Source organism: Cryptomeria japonica, chromosome 8, assembly GCF_030272615.1.
Source record: "Cryptomeria japonica chromosome 8, Sugi_1.0, whole genome shotgun sequence".
Taxonomy (NCBI): Eukaryota; Viridiplantae; Streptophyta; class Pinopsida; order Cupressales; family Cupressaceae; genus Cryptomeria; species Cryptomeria japonica.
In genome coordinates this window covers 381,963,242-381,988,877 of record NC_081412.1, presented here as the reverse complement: position 1 = coordinate 381,988,877, position 25,636 = coordinate 381,963,242, and the positions used below count along the sequence as shown (strand labels likewise).

General features: G+C 37.7%; 1 protein-coding gene across 2 annotated transcripts in view; it reads left to right on the top strand.

Moving 5' to 3' along the window:
- The window catches only part of LOC131066856 (nuclear poly(A) polymerase 3), a 60,968-nt gene that overhangs the window by 32,427 nt on the left and 2,905 nt on the right, over positions 1-25,636 (top strand). For both annotated transcript variants that reach the window (XM_059209646.1, XM_058001729.2), the window contains exon 7: positions 11,583-11,696. In XM_059209646.1, coding sequence (XP_059065629.1) covers positions 11,583-11,696 — 114 coding nt within the window. The remainder of the gene's footprint in view (positions 1-11,582; positions 11,697-25,636) is intronic.

The window sequence follows — 25,636 nt, the reverse complement described above, 5'->3', positions numbered from 1 at the left end:
TTTGGTTCGTGGGCGAATTTCTGTGTGTTGGGCAGCAGTTCATGTTTTTTTAGGGTTCTTGAGATTTTCGAGCCTGCAACATGAAGATTTTTTTTTTGCAGATTGAAAATTTTCCTAGGGTTTCTGTAATTTTCGACTAAGGTTTTGACCCTTCAGTTCAAGTCGAAATTTTATTTTGGTTGCAGATTCTTGGTGGGTTTTTCGAGACCTCAACTTGGTCATCATCAGATTTTTTTGGGTGCATCGTTTTCCGTGCCTTGATTTTTAAGCTGTTGGATTTGCATTCTATTTTCAGATTCTTGGTGGGTTTTTTGAGAGCTTTTTTGGGTTGGTCTCAGATTTTTGTGGGTGCCTTGTTTTCCGTGCCTCAAATTTTGTTCCAGCGAATTTGCCTTGGAATTTAAAACAGTCAGCGATTTCTACTAATTTTGTGGACGTCTGGAATTTTGGTGTCTTTTGGGCGCCGTTTATGTTGTACATTCAGCCTAGGGTTTCTGCAAAAAAAAAAATTGTCTATATTTTTCAAATTTTTTTACAAAAAAAATCAGAGGTATTTTTTAAAAATTTTTTGCAGGAAAAATTTCAGGTTTTAAGTTTGCAGAAAATTTTAATTTTTGGGTTTCTTCCAAACCTCGAAATTTGCACCTTGGAATTCGTGCCAGAATTCTTCTCCAGGGTTTTAGATATTTTTGTGCAGTTGCTTCTATTCTGATTTTTGAATCAGATTCTTCTGTCTCATGCTTTCACTAGGTTGACTTCGTTCAACCTCCATTTTTGTGATGGCATCTTTGACCAACGTCATGTTGGAACACAGACAAAAGTTCAACAGCTGCCACAACACCTGGAAACAGTGCATGTTCATGATATCTGAATATTGTTGCCTTGATCAGATTGATTTAGGCCAGACCTCGTCCTACAGGTCCTAGGGTTTTCACAATTTTTCCTGAAAAATTGTCTGTCGGTTTTCTGATTTTTTCCACAAAAAATCATGGGAGGTTTTTCACGATTTTTTCCTCAAAAATTGTTCGCAGGGTTTATAATTTTCCCTTAAAAATTATCTCATCTGTAATCCGTGATATTCACGTAAGATTTTAATTATCTGGGCGTTAACTTTTTTTTTTCACAAAAACGATGATTTGTAACCTCAGATTTCTTGGTTTTTCGATTTTCTCCTCAAAATCGTAAATTCTCTTTTCGAGGGTTCCTATTTCAGGGTTTGACTGTTTTTTCCTCAAAATCGTGCTTTGTTGCAGTTAGTTTGGGTCGCACCTGCTAGGGCAAACATCTGCAACCGTGGTATCTTGCAGTTAGTTTTGGAGTTGATACTCTTCTGCAAAAGGGTTTGCCGATTTTCCTCAAAATCATGGTTTCAAGTTTCAATTTGGTTACCCAATGTCAGGTTGGATGGATTTTGGTATTTCTTGGTCATTAACACTTTTCAGATCCAGGGAGGGTCTCCACCGCAGCAGAGTGTTCTTTTCGTTTGTGATCAAAAGACCTGCAATGTCTTCTGTAGGGTAGTTAGTAGATAGAATGAACATTAAGGGAGGGTATTAGAATATTTAATTATATTTTAGTCACCTATATTTAGTTCCTTGTTTTATGGTCATTTAGCTTTTTAGTTAATTAGCTTTTAAGCTTTATTTAGCATTTAGCTTTTTCTTTTTAGTTAATTAGCTTTTAAGCTTTATTTAGCGTTTAGCTTTTTAGTTGTTCACTTTAAACTACTTGTTCTTAATTTAGAACGTCGTCCTTGTAATCTCTTTATATACGTTTGTATATTGTTGAATAGATTATCTGATTATTGAATCATTCATTCAATTTATTTTTCAAGTTGAAACAATGATACTTGAATATTTTGTCATTTTGATATTAAACTTGATGTATATGATGCTATTATGATATCATCATGATGCTATGATTACAAGCTTATGTTTGTTTTGTTGTTTATATGATGCTTTGTGACATGCAAATTTTAATTCATGCTTATAGGCTTCACAAATATCAATATATATATATAAAATTTACATGTTTTTGTACTAATGAACCCAAACCCCTTTTCAAAATTTTGCCGTACCGGCGTACCCTAACCCAAACCCATAACTTAGTAAGAAGAATCCATCCATTGTTGGCTCACGAACATCTTCTTCAAAGGTAATGGCAACCCATAATCGCTCTAGAAGGTGATTAAGTTATTTGCAAACTATGTGGCACCCACTTGCACAAAGTTCTTTATCCTTGGTGTGATCTCTTATCAAGCTTAGCAGCTAATGTTGATTGTAGATATACTTGGTGATGTTCTTGGTGTTCACTACGAATTTCACTCAGTCAAGTTTGGCTATGTCCTCAAACAAAAGATCAAGGCTATGGGCAGCACAAGGGCTTGAAAAACGAGTTGTCTGCCTCTCCTTAAATAGTCTCCTTGCCATCACATATGTTGCTGCATTATTTGTCATAACATGGACCGCATTTTCTATGCTAATCTCTAGGACAACCTCTTCCAACATCTGATTTTGATTCTCACCATTCTTTATCTTGTTAAGAGGCACTGATGGACCTCGTGAACATCATCTAACTATTTTAAGTCATGAGAAGATTGACGAGTGTCCAATTCCTTCATTTTGTTCACCCATCTAATAATATTGTGCAACCATTCTTGTGCCAATTTATTATTTGCTCTTCCACAATTGTCTTTGTATTTGTCTTTGCTTTGTGGAGCAATGGTTCAATTAAATCGTGAGGACTAGGCACCTTGGACCTTTTCTTTGCAATGATCAAGGTTGTGACCGAGTTCTCCCTATATGGGATTTTGCCATGAAAAACAAAAGGTTGTCATAGTACAAAAACTTTGCACAAGTCGTGCTTGCTTCATCATACTTTTCCTTGCTTTAACCTATACCTTTAATGAACTAGAACTCAATGTGATTCATGGAACACAAAATACCAATGACAAGGAAAGGAGACCACAATCTTTTTTATCTATTTTTGTTTGATTCTCGGGCCATGCTCTGGCTACAACTGTCCTCATCTACTCTATTTTTTTTGCTTTGAAAGCCACATCCATATTGTACATACTTGTTGACGTGTATGAAATCGCATTACTACAATTCCATCCAACCAATGCAGAATAGAATACTAAGAATCCTATCCTCTCTTGAAATAAGGAAATCCCTAGTGCTGTTTTTTTTTTATTGATCAATGGGGATTACCTCAATGTTTCGGTTGTCAGGTCTTGACTGTAGGATAGCTTAGTGGTTTGATGTGTTTTGCTGGAAACACAAAGGGGACTTAAGGTTAGACGGACGGCTTCGAGCGAGTTCCCTAAAGTTTAACAGTCCTATATCATTTGATTTCACTTGGATTGATATTATCTCAGCTTGACTGTATGGTTTCTTCTTGATTAAAAAAAGGGGGGGAAAAAGGAAAGGGGAAAAGAGATGGAGAAAATCTAATTAATTTATCTAAGATAACATATTCAGGAAAACAGACAGAAACCTCAAAAAAACCAGATTTAGCATTATCAACTAATAAAGCACAATGTAGTAAAATCTAGCGCAATCTTCAAAGGGAGCTGAATTTTCATGCTATTAAACATAAATGTAGAATTTGACATCCATTCACTTGATGTTTAACAATCGAACTAAGCACACAAATGGGTTTAGACTAACCATGCAAGGGGAGTGGCAATCATCCAATCCTTAATGGTATGAACACCAAGGCTTCTATCAAATATTATCCTAAAAAATACTATCTGAAAACAAAATGCATAACAAGAATATTAAATGGTGAAGAAGGAGACCATGCACTCACAAAGAAATGAAACAACTTGAATTTCCATTAATTCTGTATGAATTTCGCCAGAGTTTCGGTAACAATCTTAGACTTCTTACAAAATAAGGGAAAACCAACCCCTTTAAATAGAGTTTCAAAATTAGATGAATGGCCAAGATCAAAACAAAACAATTGGCCCAGATTCATCCATACAATCATAGTACCCATGCCCATAAATAGGAGGCAAAATATCAACAACCACCCAAGGAGGAATAATAACTACCTAAAAAGGCAATTAATAACTACCAAAAAGCAACTCAAAAAGTGCACATACACGGAGCTCAAAATTTACAGCTGACTTGGCAGTTAGACATGAACTTTATGGCCAAAAAGTGCCCTTTTAGATTTTAAAAGAATTATGCACTTTATGAAGGCACTTTTTCTTTTTCTGCTGTAGACCCCTTTTCTAGAAATTCATCCTCGGCATGCAAATATTCTTTCTAGAGGTCCCGACCTGCCGCATGTTCTGCCCAAACATACTCTTGAAATCTGATGCACAGCTGGAACAACACCATGAACTGAGGCATAGGAGGATGACGTATCTTATATTGCATGCCCTCCAAATGACGATCTACATGCTTTAACCCATCTTTCCAATCGGACCGATGAGCCTCAAAACACAAAATATATGAATGCAATCTACTGGCAAAATCCAGGTCCTCCGTGGAGTAGGCGACCCTATCCATTCTCAATCTATCCTCCCAGTTCGGCTGTACTATGTCATCGGACAAACTATTTTTCCAGCCCAAAACCATTGATCGGAGGATCCTCCCACCAAGGTCCCTCATGTCTTTCAAGATTTCCTCGCATTTTGCGTGCTCTTTATTAATGGTATCTTTTGTTTCACTCTTCATGGTGGCGGTCCAGTACCATTCTTTAAAAATGCTAATGTCATAGGGATCTAGGATGGCAGACAATGTAAGAATCTGCGCATGGGTCCAGAAAAGAGCCCTCATGAGGGGAAGAGTTGTAGCAACGACCTCATGAACCTTGAGGCACTCCCTCTTTACCTCGAACAATTTGACCAAAATGGTCTCTCGGTGGTGGGCCATTTCCTTTACATCTTCAATGATCAGCTCTCCCCTTTCCTTAATGTCTCAAATCCATTCCTTGACAGCCTTGGCGGTATCCCATACTCCTTCGAACTCTGTTGTAGTCCTTTGCGCCAATGCTGACGGAGGAACATGGGATTCGGGGGCATGATGCAATGGCCTAAGCAAGTGATCAACGTACCCCTCGACCTGCTCAACACGAACTTGGTACATATTTCTCTCAGTAGTTATCTCGTCGAGTTGCCTGAGCATATTTTGCATAGAGTCCTTGAACTCCTCCCTTTTTTGTTCTTTGGTGGCTCGCCCTATCGGGACAGTTGTAATGCTATAATCGGCCAATGCAATTTGATCTGCTAGCTTATTGACAGGCGGGGTAGCGATATGGATGATGTGGTTCCTTTGCTCATCCTTGGTGATCCGGGAGTAGGTCTTAGGCTTTTTCTTCCTTTGGACTTTGTTTCCCCTATGCGAGAGAAAATATCCTCCAAGTCGATAGGTGGCTTGGTGGCTGCCTTTCGTTGTGCATGAGCAACTAACCAGTCTTGAGGTATGGTTTGCTCGGATGTAATGGCCAAATTTCCACTTTGCTCCTTAGAGGTTTTAGCTGGTTCATTGCATATCTACAATTAATTTGTCATAGGAGCAAAGGCAGTATCCAGCCCTTTGCTTATAGTTGAGTTCTCCCCTACCTCACTGAACAACTGTCGGGTATCCCCATGTGATGGTTGCTCCTTAGTTCTGTCGGGCCCATGGGTCTCATCCGCCCTTCGTTCTCCTTCGATGGTGGTGTCATCTTTGCCGGTACTATGCAGTTGCAACTCGTGCCGACTCCCCTGGTTGAGTTCATGTACATCAGCCTCTTGATTGGACAAAATTTCTCCTTCCTCAACTTGATTTTCAGGTTCGCTAGAATCAATGATCCTCACCTCTGTATTTAGCTCGTTTTTTGTTGGAGGATTATTAGCCTTGAATGCATCAACATCGCTCTGGGAGGGCAGAGCAGGTATATAATCAAGTTCAACTACATCATCATCGGAACTGGGGTCCTTGGATGATGAAGTGACTTCTGGTCTTCTAATAGGGATCTTCTCCCTCCTAGTCCTTTTTGACGTCCGAGTCCCTCTATTAGCTCTGGCTTTCTTCCTCTTTTCGGGTTTCTCAACCTCTTCTTTTGGTGCACTTGAGGTTCCCCCATCTTCCGAGGATTGAGAATCAAGACTACCCATCATATGGTATGTGAGTTGAACTCCCTTACGGATTAGTCGCTCAATCTGCTGGTGTAACCAATGATCGGTGTACCTTCCCGGGGCCGCCATAACTGCCTCAAAATTAGTAATTGGATCCTGAGACCAATCAATGCCCGGCAAGAGGTGCCTTACTGCCTCAAACTCCAGAACCTGCAAGCAATCTCCAGAATCTGTCACTTGATCCGGGACCCGATAGTATTCATAAAGTCGCATTTGCTGCACACTTAACCTTGAATATTTATGCCGTCGGACCTCATAGTCATCAGAACAATTTTTCCAATAGTCTTCAATTGGTTCCTTTGCTCTGTAATGCCTGCCATAGGCTCTTTTTGCTAAATTGTCATGACCAAAACATTTCCTTGGGAAATGTTCCTGTAGGCTGTAAGAGGCTAATTTAGCAAGTGACTCATCGACATGCGCTGCATTCTTTAAATGCACATTGAGGCTACCCAAAATCATAGGGAAGGTGAATTTGGACTGCTTCTTGTCTCTGAGTAAGTTGCCCGCCGGACGTGCTTGCCTTGCAACTTCCAGAAGAATTACTTTGTCTGTTGGATAGTGTGGAAGTCGAAACGGAGCACCTTCAAAGCCGGCTATCCGGATATAGGAGAACCTAGGGAATTGAATAAACCAGGTGTCGTACCTTTGTACCAAAATGGTAGCCTTCTCTGAGAGCCTTATGTGTAATCCCCCCATGCATTAGCCTGACTAGGCACATTGTGAAGGCGTCATTGACGCTCATACTGACCAATAGCATAAGCAGGGTTGTTCTTTTCCCTCTGAGCTATATCCTAGTAATGTAGCTGAGGATAGCAGTCGTACACCTTTACCTGATTGGGCCCGTTCTCGATTTCACCCTTCTTGATCAACCATGTCAATGGCTGGTGTCGGGCGAACATATAAACTAGGTAAGAGGTCATGGTGAAGTACTTTTTCTCTTCAAGTTCGACCAACTAGGTATGGATATTATCACTGATGATCTGGGCCCAGTCGAACTTAGATTTCCTGGCAAAGACCTGCTCCGTAAAGTAGAACATCCATTCTTCAAAAAAGTTAGACTGGGGGAGTCCCATAACCTGGCTAAGCAAGGTGACCATATCTCCATGCTCATTGTGAAAGTCACTTCTGGGGGTCTTTTTCCCAATTCTAATATTCGGAGGTCTTCTCTCCTTATACCATTCCTCGTTTATCAATGTCCTGCATTTAGCAGGGTTCATGTCGTATGCAACTTGTGCTTCATCTATGGTTGTCGCAATGGGGTTATCCGGGAACGGGATGTCGAATGCGTCGCCAATGGCCTAAGGAGTGAAGTCAGCTAGGACCACATTTTCCAGAACCACTAATCTGGTCTCTGGCTGATAATGTTGGGCAGCCTCAACTACTAGCTCATAATTCTGCACTGATGGAGGAAATCCTGCTGCTTGGGCGATACCACTTTCCATCATCCGCCTAGGCCTGCCATAGGCGTTAGGGGAATATACCCTGTCTCTGAAGTCTTAAATGTCTATGTGGTCCAAGTCAGTATCGCCTATGTTTTCCCATATGCTCTGGATCTTTGACTCCCTCAGTCCTCCTCTCTAATACGGGTATTTCATCTTCTCGCTTTGCGAGGGATGTCCGATTTAGAAGCCCAAGATGTTCTGGCTGCACCAAGCGTCTTTGAGGATTCTACCGCAGATTTAGGCATCTATCCTGCACAATCAGATGCGGATTACGAGACAAGACGAAGGAAACAAAACAGGTTAGTTAAAAAGGATACGTTAGCACATAAGGATCAATGGAAAACCGAAATTTGAAGAAAGCACGATGCTTCAGTAAAAGACCCTGATTAATTTGGACATGAAATGTTATTAAGCTCTCCGTTTTAAAATTTACTACTCGGCTGCAGTTCAAGGGCTTGGGTGTTTAATGATCGCTAAATTTGCACTCAAAGTCTTTAAGTTCAGTTTTAAAAAATGAATGAGGTTCAAAATTTCCCAAGTCTGAAATTTGCATTCCTGATTTAATTTTCCTAGCCGGTTTTGTTATTGCATGCTACGCTTGATACTTTCAAAAATCATGACCAATTTTGCCTAAATTAACGATTAGAAGGAGAGAATCAAACCCTAGTTGACGGACTGCCCAACACGATATGATCCTCGGCCGAAAATGACCTTCAGCAAAGTGTGATCCTTGAAATTTCGGGATAGGGGCGATTTTTGGGGAAAAGCAAGGTTTTGCAAACTGCGGATTGACGATTCTCCTTGTGTGACTTCCTTTCAACTGAGGGAGACGTTTAAGAAGAGCCTTCCCTTAGCGATTTGACCTAAGTTTTGGGGGTTTTGGGGTTATGAGCCTTCTTCGCAAACATTAAAGCTCAACGCTTCATCATTCTGGCAAAAACCAGCTTTGGGAGGTCGAAATCGAAAGGTTTTGCAAACTTCAGCCTTTAACTTTCTTTTGCAGATTTTGCTCTTTGGCGCTTTACCCTTATCCGCCGAACTTTAGGCGACATGGATATTATACAAACCCTTTTAGGCTTCACGCTTTTCCCTTTGTTGTCGCCGAACTTCGAGGTTTTTCCAACTTTTGCAAGTTTAAATGCTTTTGCATTCAACCTCCTAACTCCCAAATACGGGATTTTCGGGGCATTCGCAAACTTTTGGTATTTTAACGTTTAACCTTGTAACGCCGAAGTTCGGGCTTCAACGTGACTTTGCAAAGTTTAACGTTTTGGCATTTTAACTTGCATTCGCCGAAGCTCGGGTTTCTACGGCTTGTTTGCAAACTTTAACATTTTGGCATTTTAACTTGCATCACCGAAGTTCGGGGGGTTGAGCGAGATTTCAAAGTTTTTAAACGCTTTTGCATTTTACATGTTTAACGCCGAAGTTCGGCATTATAACCACTTTCACAAAGTTTTAACTTTTTAACATTCTTCCCCTATGTGCCGAAATTCGGGATTTCTCCTTTATTTGCCAAGTTTGACTTTTTCTAAGTTCATCTTGTATCTGCCAATTTCGGCGAAAATAGAGCCTTTGCAAAGTTTAAACTTTTTGCGATTTTACTTAATATCTGCTGAAGTTTAGGATTTCTCCTTTATTTCCCAATTTCGGTGAAAATGGAACTTTTGCAAAGTTTTCACATTTTGACATTTTACCCTTTACTTGCCAATTTCGGCGAAAATAGAGCTTTTGCAAAGATTTCACATTTTGACATTTTACCGTTTACTTGCCAATTTCGGCGAAAATAGAGCTTTTGCAAAGTTTTCACATTTTGACATTTTACCCTTTACTTGCCAATTTCGGCGAAAATAGAGCTTTTGCAAAGTTTTCACATTTTGACATTTTACCCTTTACTTGCCAATTTCGGCGAAAATAGAGCTTTTGCAAAGTTTAAACTTTTAGCTTAGCTTAGGCGATTTTGGTGAAAAAGGACATTCTGCAAGTTTTGAACCTTAAGCGTTAAACTCATCTTGCAGATTCCAGGTCTACGCTTATGACAACATTGTCTTTAGACTGATTTTGGGCACTCAAAAAAAATGACGTGAGACTCTCCGCGCAGAACTCACTAGGACGAAGGCTGACAACCAAAAAGAGGAGGCCCTGTCGGCGACAGGGAGTGTGTGCAACGCACAACAATACTCAGATTGAATGTTTGGATACCATTTAATGTTGTGGCCAATAATTGGTGCAAGGAGGTATTTAAGGTGATTGATGCCTCCAATCCTTTTCAACCCACAATAGTTGCAAACTTGTAAATGATCAATCCAAAGGTTGGCTTTTGTGTGACATGCTTCTAACAACATCCTTTCTTCCAATGCTTCTGCATCTATTTCAACTTCCTGTTACCATTTGATGCAAAGTACACACCCTGGCATTGAAAAATAAAAAACAAATTTAGTTGCTGCAAACCCTAGCATTGAAAAATTAGCAAGTTGTAGAATATGGATTTGAAAAAAGGCACAAAGTTCAGAAAAATAGAACCCAAACTTTCATAGATTATTTCAAATGCATGTAAAACATGAATTTATGTGTGAAATTATATATCTATATGCTTTGAAAAATTCAGAAATGTAAAACAACAACATAGCTAAAAGATCTTCAAATCTTCTATATTTCGATTCCACAATTGCCTAACATTACCATGAGTAGAGCTTAATGGCAAAGGGTTTCTATATGAGAAGGAAGTGAGGGTTTCAAGGGCTTGTAAAGACAAAATCACATTTTTAGTACGTTATTGTGTGCAAAACGCGTTTCAAATGTAGGGACAGGTTGTAGACTCAAACTTGCCACAAGTTCAAGCATGCAACTCATCTAGATGTGCTTGTGAGAAAATGGGTGGGTCGCTACGCCTAGTTTACAGTTCATGAGTATATTGTGAGTTTGAGCTTGCTACTTGTTGAGACTCACCTATGAGTAAATGGGTAATTATGTGCATTTCTAGCAAGTGTTTGATCTATGGACTAAGATGGATGTAAATACAAATTAATAACGATAATAATGATTTAAATCTCATCAAGTTTTATCATTGTAAGAATAGTATACAAACTTAGTGAGTACTCGTGGATTTTTTCCGTAGGCAGGTACTCTTGAAGTTAACTAGCAGCTCTTGGAGGATGAGTTTTGGTCAGTCATAGGGAAAAAAGGCAGTGAGTATTCGCAGAAACTTGGCACAGTGTGGAAATTCGATTTTCATACCCAAAAAACATGATTTTTTCTCTTTTTAGAAATTATGAAAATGGCATGTGTTATGAAGGTTTGTCTGGTCTTGAAATCCTTCATTTGGGCTTGGTGGTGGGGTTGTGATGTTCTAGGCATGACACCCCTTGACCCCACCCGGTGTGTTGGCCCTAGATCCCTGCAAGGGGTGTTGCCACCTGATTCCATCGGGGGCATTGTTAGAGGTGTTGCCATTTGACTCCATTGGGGGCATTGCCCATAGACCTCTGCTAGGGGTGCTATCCCCAAACCCACACCTGACTCATTTGATATAATGTTTTGCGTAAAAAATTATTTTAAGAAACTTAAGTATTTTTTAAGTTGTGTTTTGTAGAGTTGGGAAATTTTTGTTTGTGGAGTCTTTGTATGCGAACTATGATTGTAAGTTTATGGAATTGTTTTTGTATTATCTGATGTTAGCCATTTGTCAAACTCTTCTATCAGGCCTGGTTTTTGAAATTTCATTTTTTGACTGTAGATGTACTATGGCATGGAAAAGCATTTGCATGAGTGGGATTTAGTTCTTTTTACTCATTTTTTATGGATGGAAGTGTTTCTGATTTTTTGGTAATTTTATTAGAAGGTACTAATGTACAACCATTCAATTATTTGCTGTCAAAGCAAATTTAGAATCAGTTCTTTAAAACCAATATTTGGTTGCAATTTTTATAACAATTAGATTATATTTAATATGCATCAGAAGTCTCATTCTATTTTTCTGGAAGAACCTAATATCATGTGATATGGTACAGGATATAGAAATTTTGGATGAAAGGCTGATGGAGAATCTTGATGACACAAGTATGAAGAGTTTGAGAGGACGCATAGGTACTGCACGGATTCAACAGCTTGTACCCAATCTTGAGGTAACTGTTATGGTTTTTCTTTATTTGAATGACTTACAAATGTCAAAGAGTATATGACAAGAAGTGCTGCACTTGCTATTCAAAAGTGAATCTGTTACTGGTTTACAGAGAATCATTTTATAATAGAACCTTTGAAACGCAAGAATAGACTTACGTAATGAACATAATCTTCTTGTTTCTATCTAACATTTTTCATATATTCCATAAGTTTGTTGGTGTCCAGGAATATAACATATTGCCCATAACTTTGTTAGTCTCTAGTAATATAATATATTACATGAAAATGAGTTGAAAACATTTAGTTGTTTAAATATAAAGACTATATCATATTGACGACCTGTATTATTGTTGATACTTGGAGATATGTACTGTAACAAAGGACAAGGAGGATTGCAGTAAATGTCTATCTTGTTAGAAGATAATATTGGTCGGTATGTGTTATCAATTTCCTATATGCTAGATTGACACAAAAGAAAAGATAAACTTCAATAGCTTGGGGACATGTTCCCTGCTGTTTAGGGCTGCTCTGGAAGGATTGATATCCTGCAACTCAATTTATTTTGCTTTATTTTTTCAAGCCCCAAGTTGTTTCAGATTTGTTTTGGCATCTGTTGACGTGTATTTTGTACACTGCCTAACATAGAATAAAATACCCAAGGGTACCTTATCCTCTCTTGAATAAAGTCTCCGAATGCTGAAGATGTCGCAAAAAGGATCAATCGGGATGACTTCAAGGTTCCTGTATGTAGGGTCTCTACGTGTGGATAAGCTCCAGTGGTATGATGTGATTTGCTGGAATCACAAGGGGACTTACATTTGATGATTGAACTTCCGATCTGCTTTGCTGGAACACAGACTCTTACTAGCTTAGATTTGAAAAAAGGAAAAAAGGATGAGGGCGAAGAGAGTATCTAATCCTAATACTAAGAATGTAGGAACAATGATTGATTTTTTTGATGAAACTCTAACTAGGTCTTGTTTTGACATCAATGGACCATCTCCACAAGGCTAGTGCGATCTTCTAAGGGAAGCTTTATGATGTTCAAATCATCACTGCAGGCATAGACACCATCAAGTTGATGCATAACAATGAAGAAGCGACAAATTGAAATTGAGCTTAAGCTGAATAAATCCAGTTGACTACGCAAGGCAAGTCTGCAATCAACAAACTGCTAGTAGTATGGATATACAAATTTCACCATCAATCAAGCACATTTCCTCCATTCATCTAATCATCTACCATCTAGGATTGAAGACTCAACAAGAAACCATGCAAATTGCAAGAAAACGACATATTTCACCATTACTTCAATGAAAATGGAGTTTGTTTACAATCAATGGCAACAATTTCTTGCCTTGTCCTCCTATTCTACTCTAATTGCTATTCTATCAATTTCTAACTACTCTCTATCTACTAACTGCTTTCAACTATTTCTATACTATCTCTAATTATCATTCCCCCTTACAAAATGAAATGTCAGGGCTTATATATAGTGCCCACAATACAATTTGATGGCTTAGATCGATTCGAGATCAATGGCCAAGATTTTACAATGAAAACCCTAATTAGGGTTTGTTACAACCATTACATAACATTTAATGTTTGACCAATGATAAAATTGTATTGCTTGGACACATGTCCCCTCTAGAAAAATCGACCAATGGATAGCCGGGGTAGGTACATCGGAGTTTGTGCCACCTTCCATGAGTTAAGTACATTGAATCTGGACATGCTGAAGTGTACCTCACTGATTGGAGACGTGATGACTAGGATGCCACCTCGTCTGACACTTGTAACTTAGTAGATATTCAACTTGATGTTGTTGAGAAGCTTGCTTTAATTAATTCATCTGGAACTATTTACTTCTTCAACGAGCCCTTGTTCTAACTCCTTGTGTCCTTGATGTGCAGGATGATGATGTACCTCGCCTTGGAACGCTGGATTGAAAGAGGTCGCCCATGTTCTGGCTTGATCGTCCCGGCGAAGACTGTCCTTGATCCGGCTTGATTTTCCTTGATGAGATCTCCATTTGATGCCTACACAACATTTCAAAATTAGTAACATGATTTTGCAATGAATAACTAGATTAAAGAATAATTTTAGGAAACATCATGATAAGTCTTAGAGTTATCATTTCCTAAAAAACGATTGAGCTAGGGGAAATCAAAATTCAAAATTTCAAAATTTAAGCTATGACGATCAATGTACAAAATTTAAAACAATAAAACCAATATCGCCATACCTCAATAGAGAGCTAACACTAAAATGCAAAATAGAGGAATTCGCCTAGACAAAATTTGAAATTAGATGGCCTTCAACGTGATCTCTCAAGCTAACGACTTCGCCACCTTTTGGAGATGTCTTTGACGTAGTCTTTGGCAAGTTCGCCTTAATTCAAATTTCAAGTTCGCACCTCCTTAGATAATACTTCGCGCCTTCCCTTGCTTGAAATGAAATTCGCACTCTTCAAACACAATTCGCACTTGAATGAAGATGGTAAAATGATAATGTGAAAATAAAAATCTTCACCTCCCTTTATAAGCGCTCATACCACTCATCCCTCTAGGCCGACTTTTGCAAAATATAGCAATTAAAACGATTTTAAAATAAATAACAAGGGCCGACCTTCATAAACCAAGCGCTCCATTTAATTTTTTAATTGATTAATAATTAATTATTAAATGCCATCGTTTTTTATTAATAAATTCGATTTTTTACAAGGCAAAAATAATCAATTAATTAAAATTTTGCGCAAATTTTAAATGCCAATTTAATTGAATTTTCAAAGTTATCGATTTTTGGCATTTAAATAAATTCAAAAAAAATTGTTTGAGCGCCAAAATTGGAGAATGGAAAAGTACAAACCTCATCGCCCTGGTCCCTGACTGAGGGACAGGAGCGATCCATCAACTTGGTCTTGATCCTTGCACTTTTGACGTTCAACATCTTCATCCTTACGTTTGAATCGGCATTTTAGCTAGATATTTCGAACTTGACAAACTTGTCCTCGCAAATGAATGCCCTTTAGATGTGAAATCGCCCTGGTCCCTTGGAGAGGGACAGGAGCGAACTAGATGTTTTAGCCTTGATCTCGTATCTTCGATCTCCAATCTCCATCATAAGGCGAATAATAACATTGTTTCTTCATTCCACGCTTGTCTTTCTTGACTTCTACAAGGCATTTAGACGTTGGAAGGATTATCGCCCTAGTCCCTTGGAGAGGGACAGGGGCGATCTTAGTGCTCTAGCTTGAAATTCTTCGTTCTTGATTTTAACTCCTCGTTCATTGCTTTCCAAACGGCGTTTTAAACCCTTCGCATCTTTGTTTTGACATGATCTTCGAAGGATAACAAGTGATTTGGCAAATATCGCCCTGGTCCCTTGGTGAGGGACAGGAGCGATCCTGAAGTTCTAGCCAAAATTCGCCATCTTTCAACCTTTGTTCTTTGATCATCGCCTTCCAAATGGTGTCCTCGATCTTGTGTGACCTTGCATTAACATGCATTTGAAGGAAAATGAAGGATCTTGTGAGAATCGCCCTGGTCCCTGACTGAGGGACAGGAGCGAATTTGTACTTTCAAGCTCAACTACACTTTGCCACCTTCAAAAATTATCTTCAATAGTCTTGTTGTGCCCCATTTTATTCATCTTTGGCTTGGAAATCATTCAAACTTGGCAAGAAATTCATCTAAGACAAACATCGCTCTGGTCCCTGACTGAGGGACAGGAGCGCCTAGGCCAATATGGGTCTCATTATGCATCTTGCAATCTTCAATTTGTCTTCAACGGGTTCATTTCACCTTCTTTGTTTGCCTCAAGCTCAAAATCCACTTGATCTTTGCCCAAAATATGCCCTATGAGGAATTTCGCTCTGGTCCCTGGGAGAGGGACGGGAGCTAAGACTGAATTCGCCCTGGTCCCTGGCTGAGGGACAGGAGCGATTTTGCTTCTAGGGTCAATTTTCCTCATGATTGCGCTTTCAAGTTATATTCAACTGATAAAATGTATCTCCTTTGATCTTCTCAATTTGCAAAATCGTTCAAATCTTTCAAGGACAAGGAAATTTTGGATTTCAAGCTCCGGTCCTTCAGTGAGGGATAGGAGCGATTTTTGTCCTCCAGGCCCAAATGCTTCACTTTTCACCATGAAATGTCTTTGCTAGGGAAGATATCATCCTGCCTCATGCTATGAATAAAAGTTAATGTCCAAAAAAGGTCTAAAAATGTGCATATAAAGAAAATCGCTCTGGTCCTTCAGTGAGGGACAGGAGCGAATTTGACCTTCTAGGCAAAAACTTCATCATTTCATTGTTTTTGATCAAGTCTGGGTGCTCTATCATGCTCATTTCGTCCTTCACCATGCCTTTGATGTCTCAATTCGTCCAAACAAGGTCAGGAATGACTCTACTAAGCATTTTCGCTCTGGTCCCTTGGTGAGGGACAGGAGCGCTTCGCCTTGGTCCTCCTGAGAGGGACAGGAGCGAAATTCGCTCTGGATCCTCAGTGAAGGACAGGAGCGAAATTTGGCTTTTCGAACTCTCTATCAGGATAATTTTTATATTCCATATATACTTTCAGGATGTTTGAGAGTGGTTTCAGACCTCCAGGAGTTATATTGCAAAATCTAGTTTTTTGAGGTTTTTCAGTTTCCAGACTTAGTCAAATTTCAGGATCAGGACATTCCAGACTTAGCCAAATTTCAGGATCAGGACCTCACTCAAGCCGGACTTGCTACCCTATTGATCTCTCCGACAGCACTCAAAATTCAAAGGCTAACTAACAAAACCCTAAAAGACCTAAAAAGACAAACCCTAAAAAGCAAAAAAAAAAATAAAAAAAATGGGTCCCCATTTGCAATGGGGCGATGTGTGAAAACGTCACAACAGCATCCCAAGGATATTTCTTGTTTTAGTTGGGGTACATGAGCATGTCCTTAAATTGCAAGACATTGAAGGGTGCTAACAATCTGCTGGAAATATCCCTAAGACATTAATTGTTAAAAAGGCAGTAAAAGTAACATAATTGTAAAATTTGAAAAGCAAAAGGGGAAGACACATCATAATCATTGTTAACATTCAAAATTTCAAACAATCAAATATTCATGTGACTGATAATTTCCTACTTGTATTTCTATGCTTACATAAATTTTGAGTTCAGTTTATAATGGTCAGTGCTGAATGTTGAATCTGTTAATGCTATTTGAATTTCATTTTTTCAGAATGTTTAATGCTGTGTAACAATTTAGTTATGCAATATTTAAGACATAAATTATTTAGTTATGTTTTTTTCAAAATAATTTTCTTGCATTATAATAAAGAGAATTCACCATCATCAAGCTTTACCTTTGTTTTTCCCAAAATTCAGAATTTCTTTAACTGTTGGGGAAACACATCCCCTCTTCCTACAAACTCAGATAAACATGTGTTTTTTTTGTGGCTATCAATTTCAATGCTAATGTAAAACACCAAGACAATTGCATCCGGAAGCATTCATGATTTCAATTGCATGGACTGTGGAAATATTATGCCTGACTATATAAGCATAGCTTAATAGTGTCTGAGGACAAGCGACAGATCAACTTCCGAATTGTTATTTGTAATGAAAGACTAGATTGCATTGTTTTACTTTATGATGATTTTATTAAATGTTTCACAGAGTCCTAGTGTGTTAAGTTCACTTGCATAAAAACAACATAAATTCCTTAAACCCTTTCATTACCTCTCTATCTTCATATGGAGCCCTCTTATTGGTCACGCATATATCACACCTTTTAGGATTTAATGTGTGTTAAGTTTGTTCCATCTTCCATGTATCTTTTCTTCTATCGAACGATATAGAGAAAGATCTCTTGCATCTGCTATTTTTTTAAGCTCTTTCACACATGGAATCTATTTCTTCACAAATCTCTCAAACATGGCTTGTCTGAATTAGCAATTTTGATCACCTCACATATAGGCTTAATAAAGTGCACAACAAATTTAACATCAACCCAAAAATGGCCATCAAGGACCATAGCTCTCACCCCAACTGAAGTATTTGATGTAGATTATCTCCAAGCGGTCCATGCATCACTAACTACTACTGAACACAAAGCTCCTGTGACTTAACAGAGACACTCAAGAAGAATAAGATAAGACACAAAACGTGTACTAGCAGGTTTGAGAAGTTCCACCTTTGCAAATTTCGATAAATGGCTTGTGCGTGGTGATTGTTATGTATGAACATCTGTATTTTTCTGCCATTTTCAATGGGATTTGAAATCCACTTGAACTTGCCAATATCTTTGAGTGCATTATTCAACAAATGCACACACATGGTGTCCATAATATATGCCTGTACTTTTTTTAGACCAACATGTCTGCTGCCTTACAAGCAGGGGCAACATTTCTAACAACTTGGACTGCATGTGATGTCCCCATCTCCTCAATGTTGTCACAGCTGTTTATGAAGGACCTTTGCATTTTTTCCTTTACCTAAACAATCTATTGCCTTCAAAAAATAAGGCCCTTTGTTGCATGTTACCATGATATAAAGTAGTGGGTGATTTCTAGCATCTATCCACTCATCCATTACAATACTGCAGACCACACTCTTTTCATCGGTGCAGTTTGTTGCTCTAATCAAACTTTTTTTTTATCAATTAGAGTAGTGTGAAGCTTGCCATACCCAGGTGGTTTATGCCCAGTTGGTCCATTATTGGTAGCTCGGACCATCTCTCCATAGAAAGGTGAGCGAGCAACATTAAACGGTAATTCATTTGCATAAAAGAAGTGTGCAATCACTGCATCAATCGCTTCTCAACCTTGCACCTCAAATAATCTTCCAATGGGGTTTGAACTGCCATTGTGTGATCTTTTGCGAGAATATTCTATTGCTACATCTTTTGTTCTCACATGAACTTCTCTAGAAGATACATCCACCTCATGACTCTCTATTTTGATTTTGAGTTTCAACAATGCCCTTGTTATTGAAGCATGAGAGCTCAAATTAGACACTTTCCCGTCAGCCCTTTCTTGATCCTTAACAACATTATATCGTTCATCTCATTTTGACAAGGACCAACACGTTTTCCAGGTATGTGAAGGAAATGAGCCTTCACCCTCGTGTAAGTACCTTGCCATGACATTAAATAAATTTTACATGTGATGCTAGCTGTTCCACACGTACCCTTTGGCCTTGGAACAAGATTGCAATACATTCACAATCAGTACAAGCCTTGTTTTTTCCACCTGACATTCTAAATGGAAAACGAATACAATTATTAATTTAAATATAAAAAACAACCAATTCAATCAAAAATTCAAAAATTCTAAATTTAAAATATATTGGACATTGAACAATATTTTACAGATTCAGGTTTTATTATAATTTAAAGTTTAACTACCAAAGGAGTAAAGATGAGAAGATGGAAATCATTAAGACTAGTAAGATGGAAGACATTAGGACATGGTAAGATGGAATGACATGCCAAAATTGACCTGACGAGGAACATTGAAACTTCGAAATTTTATTTGCAAATTGCTTAGGCTTTTAATTTCTAGCAATGACAATGAATGGAAATGATGATTTGTTTGGAAATAGTTTGTATTGTTGTAACTACTACAATTTGTTTGCAATACATAACTGATTTCTGTGTAGTTACTATTTATTTGAATTAACAACAATTTCGGAAAGAATCGTGTCTACTAATTGATATCTTTGCAAAATGACCTCACGCTACATAACATGTGCCCAGAACTCTACAAAATGACCTCATGCCACATTATATCTTCTCAAAACCTTGCAAAACAACCTTGTGCAATGTTGTCCAGTTTTTTTGATTCTGTTTTCTTTTCAAAAAAAGAAAACCTATATTTCTTTAGATTTTTTTTTTTTTTGACGAAAAATTAGGGAAATGTTGGTGGGATGTCTTCTGCAGGTAGGGACATCTCCATATGCATTTCTGGTACTATAAACACATCCAAGTCCCTGATATGCGTTCGAAGGGGTCAGAGATGTGTCTCCCTACACCTCTGATTTAACTAATCAAAATGCAATTTGAATGAAAATTTCAAAACTTAAAGACTAAACGCTTCTTAACACAATGTTGAACCTTGGGGATGTAAATTGATGTCAGTGTCATGATAATTCTATGCTGGGAGCAATATGTATTCAGTTTAGAAGCCTAGATGAAAATGCAGTTCTTTAATGAAATAAGGTGCAAGGATAGAAGAATGCTTATAACTAAAGCATGTGGGAATAATCAACAAAGGAAGAATGTTCTTTTTTTCTAAACAACTTAGCAGTCAAACAAACTCAGCCACTTAAGTATTTGAACAGTCTATTCCAAATCATAAGTAAACCACATTGAATGATATGAATAAATATTTAAAAAACTAAGAGGAATCCAAGGACTGGCTCAGCCATTGAATTGGCTCTCTCCAACAAAACCGCCTCTTGCGTAGCATCAATGAACAGAAACAAGAAATACTTCTTAGAGACCACCATGGACAATTATATTATTATCATTTTATATGTTTTACATGGCTATTTAGCTGTATTTATAATGAAAACCCCATACAATAATAGCATAAAAGAGTTTTATCGATCCCTTAAACTTAGGGAAAAAGTTTAGGCTGTTTAGCGATACAAGATATTCTTTTCAAGGATAGAAAATCCAATTAGCTTAAAAGATGACTTAATATATTGTGCCAACTCAGCTAAGATGTTGCTAGCTGTCTTGCTGGATACATGTTAACAAGCTTTATTTATCACCAGCTGTCCAATTCCTTTGCTATTGAAAGATGCAGGCAATGGCTGTTGAGGTGTGCAGGCAGAGTGGCTAATGAAGTGTGTTGTCAGTCGCTAACAAAGTGTGTGGGCAGTGGCTGACAAAGTGGTTGATGAAGTATGTGGGCAGTGGATGATGAAGTGTGCAGATAGAGTTGTTGCACAAATGTGAAGCCTAGTGGCTGCTATAGCGTGCCATAAACTGCTGATAGATCCAACATTGTTGTCAAAGTTCAATACATGTTCATCCAAAGCCTTTACGATTGCCAAAACATTTGGCAGTAACTGTCAGCATAAAATCTGGGCTTTCTTGTGTCATGCCCCTAAATCAGATCGCAAATATCAAACTGAGGATATAATAACATAGGAGGCCGGCTAGGATAAATATTAAATAATTCCTAAGCAGCGAATTCCAAAAGGGCCGACTGGTTTAAAAATAAAATATTTACAAGGTGGCAATCCCAAGAGGGGCCGGCCCTAAGAATATGAATATTAAAACATGTCACTAGCAGTGCCTAAAGAAAGGAATATTAGTCATTGCTGGTCGGCTATTTCCCTTGATTAATATTAAATATCTTTTATCTTTCTTTAATAGCTGCGATCATTAAAAGGCAGCAGTTGTAAAGTGAAAGGACAGCAATTGCAAAACAGGTGTATCATTTCAATGAAAACTGGTGTCTCTTTTCATGACACAAAGGTATGTCCCTTTCCACCATAATGGGTATAAAGGGAAGGGAGCATCATTTGAAAGAGGAGGTAAGGAATGGAAATAGGCATTTGATCTATAATCAGAAAAAACAGATCTGACTTGAATAATAAGGCATCAATCAGGAGACATGATCCTCTAAATGAACAGCTTCTTACAAAGAAGATCTGTCTCCCCAATAAGATATGAAGGTATAAAGGAAATAAGAAATTAATATGCAAGACAGGGAATGAGAATAAGAACAGATCAGTACTTCAGATCATTGATAAAGTTTCAGTCAAGAGGATTGTCCATTTAATTGGGAAAGTCTGAAGAACCATCAATATACATATACATGTATAATTCTAGCAAGTTTCTCAAGAATCATTAAATAAGTTTGTTTGAAGTTACTGATTGCAAATCCATCAAGAAATATAAGATACGTAATTGACTACTTAATTTCTACCAGCAATCATGTTTGGAATCAATGTGAAATAGGGTAGGGAGGTGCAGCAGTACCAGTTTCCTTCAAATAAGTAGCCCACCCCAAGCTGGTGAGCTTGTGGGCCAAGAGGTCGAATTAACTTGCTTGGTTGTTCCGCACTCTTGGGCTTAGTTGTGAGGAACAGTCTCCGGGTATCCTTCCGGGCCTTCTCATTAAATTCCTCTATATGGCTGGCAGTTGGAAATATGCTAAGAATTGGATTCAATGCATTTAGGATACTATGTTTTCAATAGGAATTATTTGTATATGTGATCATAAATCCTTGATATTAATTGATTACAAATTTCTCAAATTTGAATTGCAAATTATGTGCTAGAATACTATTTGTATATAAATTGTATTGTGGGAATTTGTTGTTTTCGGCAAAATCACGTATATCCCCAAAAGGGGACATTACACTGTGGCTGCTTTGTGGAAAATTCCTCATAGTCTACAATATACAAAAGACATTTGGGACATTACACTGTGGCTGCTTTGTGGAAAATTCCTCATAGTCTACAATATACAAAAGACATGCTAGGTAGGCCCTGCTATATGTCCTGATTGCTTGAGGGATGGTTTCATTTATGTTAGACTAATATATGCAGCAACGAATGGATGAGAAGTTTGGCCATCAATCTCCCACTTCTCACATTGATCCAGAAAATCATCACTTGACTTTGTACCCTAGAAGAGTATAAAATGGAATGGATTATTTGCTGAATTGTATATTGTTAGATTAATCTATGGTGATGGTATGACACCTGTTACCAAAAAAATTGCAATTGAGTTTTGAACAATACCACAGCCGTTGGTTCAAATCATTTGACAGACCAAAGGTTAATCAAAAAGCACAGATCTTTTTCACGAGACCAATACGCAAGGTATTTTGGACTTACTAACATACTGGATGCCAAATTGCCTGTGAGTGGAACTTTCTATTCCAATATAAATTGCACTGGATCAAAGTCCAAGTGCATCCTATCCCACAAGGGTACTATATGTGAAGCTTTGATTAAGCTTTTAAAAACAGCGTAGTTTCTGCAGGCTGTGGAGACATGATAATAGATAGTGAAAGTGAAGCCTTCCTATGCTATCATCAGTGGATCAAAGTCTAAACCACTAGTTTTGTGGAGCTCATAACACAATTAGTTCATTTTATAAGTAAATATCTCATAAAGTTATTTATTAAAGGGGATCCAGAATAATTATTGGGATGATTAAACAGTATTGCATGGCTCAAACAGTCTCCCATGATAGATTGGGGTACAGCCAGCCTGTATGGGTAAACTTGATAATGTTGAACATAGTGGAGAGCATTGGGAAAGATCTTCAATTGTTGTAAGTATTTCAGTCAGAGCACAGGAAGAGATACATAATGCTGTAGATGATCATTTTTGCAATAAAGCGCTCTCATTATCATGACCTTCATCTTCAAGTCTACAGAGTAACACAGACACTGCCACATAAGGCATATATTTGGTTTGGATTAATCAAATGCAACTTAGTTAACAAACCAATCCACCCGACTAGCTCGTATTCTAAGTGGACCAACATCAAGTCCAAATCAAATCCAACTTAGTTAACAAACCAATACACCCCATTAGATTGATTTGGACATGAAGCATGGTTTATGAACAGCTCTTGATCCTCTAAGCATTCTTGTGTTTGCCAAGTTGACACAGTGAATATTTGGGAATAATGTCATCGTGTTACCTCATATGAGCTTGCCAGGCCAACAAGGAGATCTATGGTGACTTATTGCAAAAGGAACACACATTCATGTACATGCACACACACAAGCAAACAACATTTAATAAAATCATCGAGTCGCATAATGGCCCATCAAATGACTAGTATCTTTATATTGCCTAGGAAGGATGCTAACAAACATTTTTCAATTACTATCCTTGGTAAGCTTGCAAATTTAAAATTTTTCTGAGATATAGAGAAGTTTGTCAAAAGTACCCACAATTGAAATCAGTGATGTGAATCCTTGGCAGAAGCAATTTCTGCTGCAGCTTCTGTATTAGATCAATCTCTGAGCATATTGCATAATTGTTTCATCCTCGATATAGCTAGGGATTTGTGAGGTACTATGAACCAATGAAAATAAGAATATGTTTAGTGTTTTCTAAATATAGTTATATACATGTATATTTTCTCAAATAAAGGCTATAAATTGGTCTTACAGTTACCCCTTTGTGTATATTCATACATGCATAAAGAATGTGAGGTTCAGGATTTCCTTTGAGGCTAGGCCACAATGATATTGACATGTATAGTTGTTTTTATAGGTTCTTGAATAGCGAACGGTCCAAATTTTAGAAATCACAAAAGTACCACATTGCCTTAGTATTCACAATTTTACATAGACCTATTTGTTAAAACCTCTAAAGTTACATGGAACTCATCGACTGTATATATTTTAAAACAAAACTCACAATAGATACTAAGATAATGCATCCAGGCCACAATGATATTGACATGTATAGTTGTTTTTATAGGTTTTTGAATTGCGAACGTTCCAAATTTTAGAAATCACAAAAGTACCACATTGCCTTAGTATTCACAATTTTACATAGACCTATTTGTTAAAACCTCTAAAGTTACATGGAAGTCATCGACTGTATATATTTTAAAATAAAACTCACAATAGATACTAAGATAATGCATACCTTGAATCCAGTCTATTGTACATTGAGTTAATGAAGCTACCCATTTTCTAGTTCCGATGTGTAGTTGAAGAACCAGCAACTCATTTTAGTGTTGTTATGGCAATGAGTTACAACTTCTCTATTTCTAGATTTTCAGGTCCAATAATATTTATGAAGCTGCATGATCCAGAAGCAAACTGTTCAAATTGGGCGCGAATATGTGCACCTTTAGAGATAATCTTGAAAAACTCTTCTCATTGTTGCCTTCATTCCCTTGACACCCTGTTCTTATGTGAGTTTTACTTGGTTTTGTTAATGTTTGAATTTGTTAATATACAATAAGATATCATCACTCTTTTGCAGTAGCAAAGGACCAAAAACTAGGCATGTTTTAGATCATAAGCTCTGATGTAAGATCCTTAGGGTTTTACAATCTAACTTAATCAATTTCAGACCACAGATTCAAATAAACCCTTGCATATCAAGCAAAATCTCCAACACTAAAACACTGTAGGCTGCTTAGAAATTTCACAGATAATTCAAACTGCGAGTGGCAGAGCCCAATACAAAAAAAAACTGATTTAATTTCTGATAAACATATATACAGAGTTTGAAATAAGTCTTACTAGTCTCCTGTAATAGGAGGACTGATTACATTGGACATTTATCTCTTGCAAAACTAATTCTCCTTTCAATCAATACACCCATAAGACCTGAAACCCCCATTTTCAGCAGCGAACTGTTTCTAAAAAGAGTAGAACTCCTACGACCTGGTTATTAATATAGATCTGACCTGAACAGGTGCTTGGATCTGTCTTCATATACTAGATTACAATCGCAATCTCCAGCTGTGTTAAAAGGTGTTTCGAAAAGAGATGCCTTGATTTTGTGAATGCGTGATGTGGCAGCAGGGTTGCAAAGTCTGTGCTGTAGGCTGTGGATAAGGCTATTAAATCTAGCCCAGGCACCAAAGCTATCTTACAAGAGCCAAACAAAATCAATTTTCGAAAATATCTTTAAATGGGGCCTTGGATAGGTTTAATAGCTGACCGTAGAATGGAATCCTAGGCCCTAAGTTGGGCTCCAAAACTGAGAATTTGAATTTGTTTTATTTATTTTATTTTACTAATTATTTTATATTTATTATTTTATTGTTTAATATATATTAGATATTTTATTAATTAATATATTTTTGGGTGGTGTTAATAACTTAATACACCCTTATATATGAATTGCGCTGGGAGCCAACCGTAAGTGGAAAGAGACATGTCATCTGATGCCATATGAGAGTAGTGACATAAATCCATATTCAAATAAAACGGACTTCATAATTATACGAAGAGAC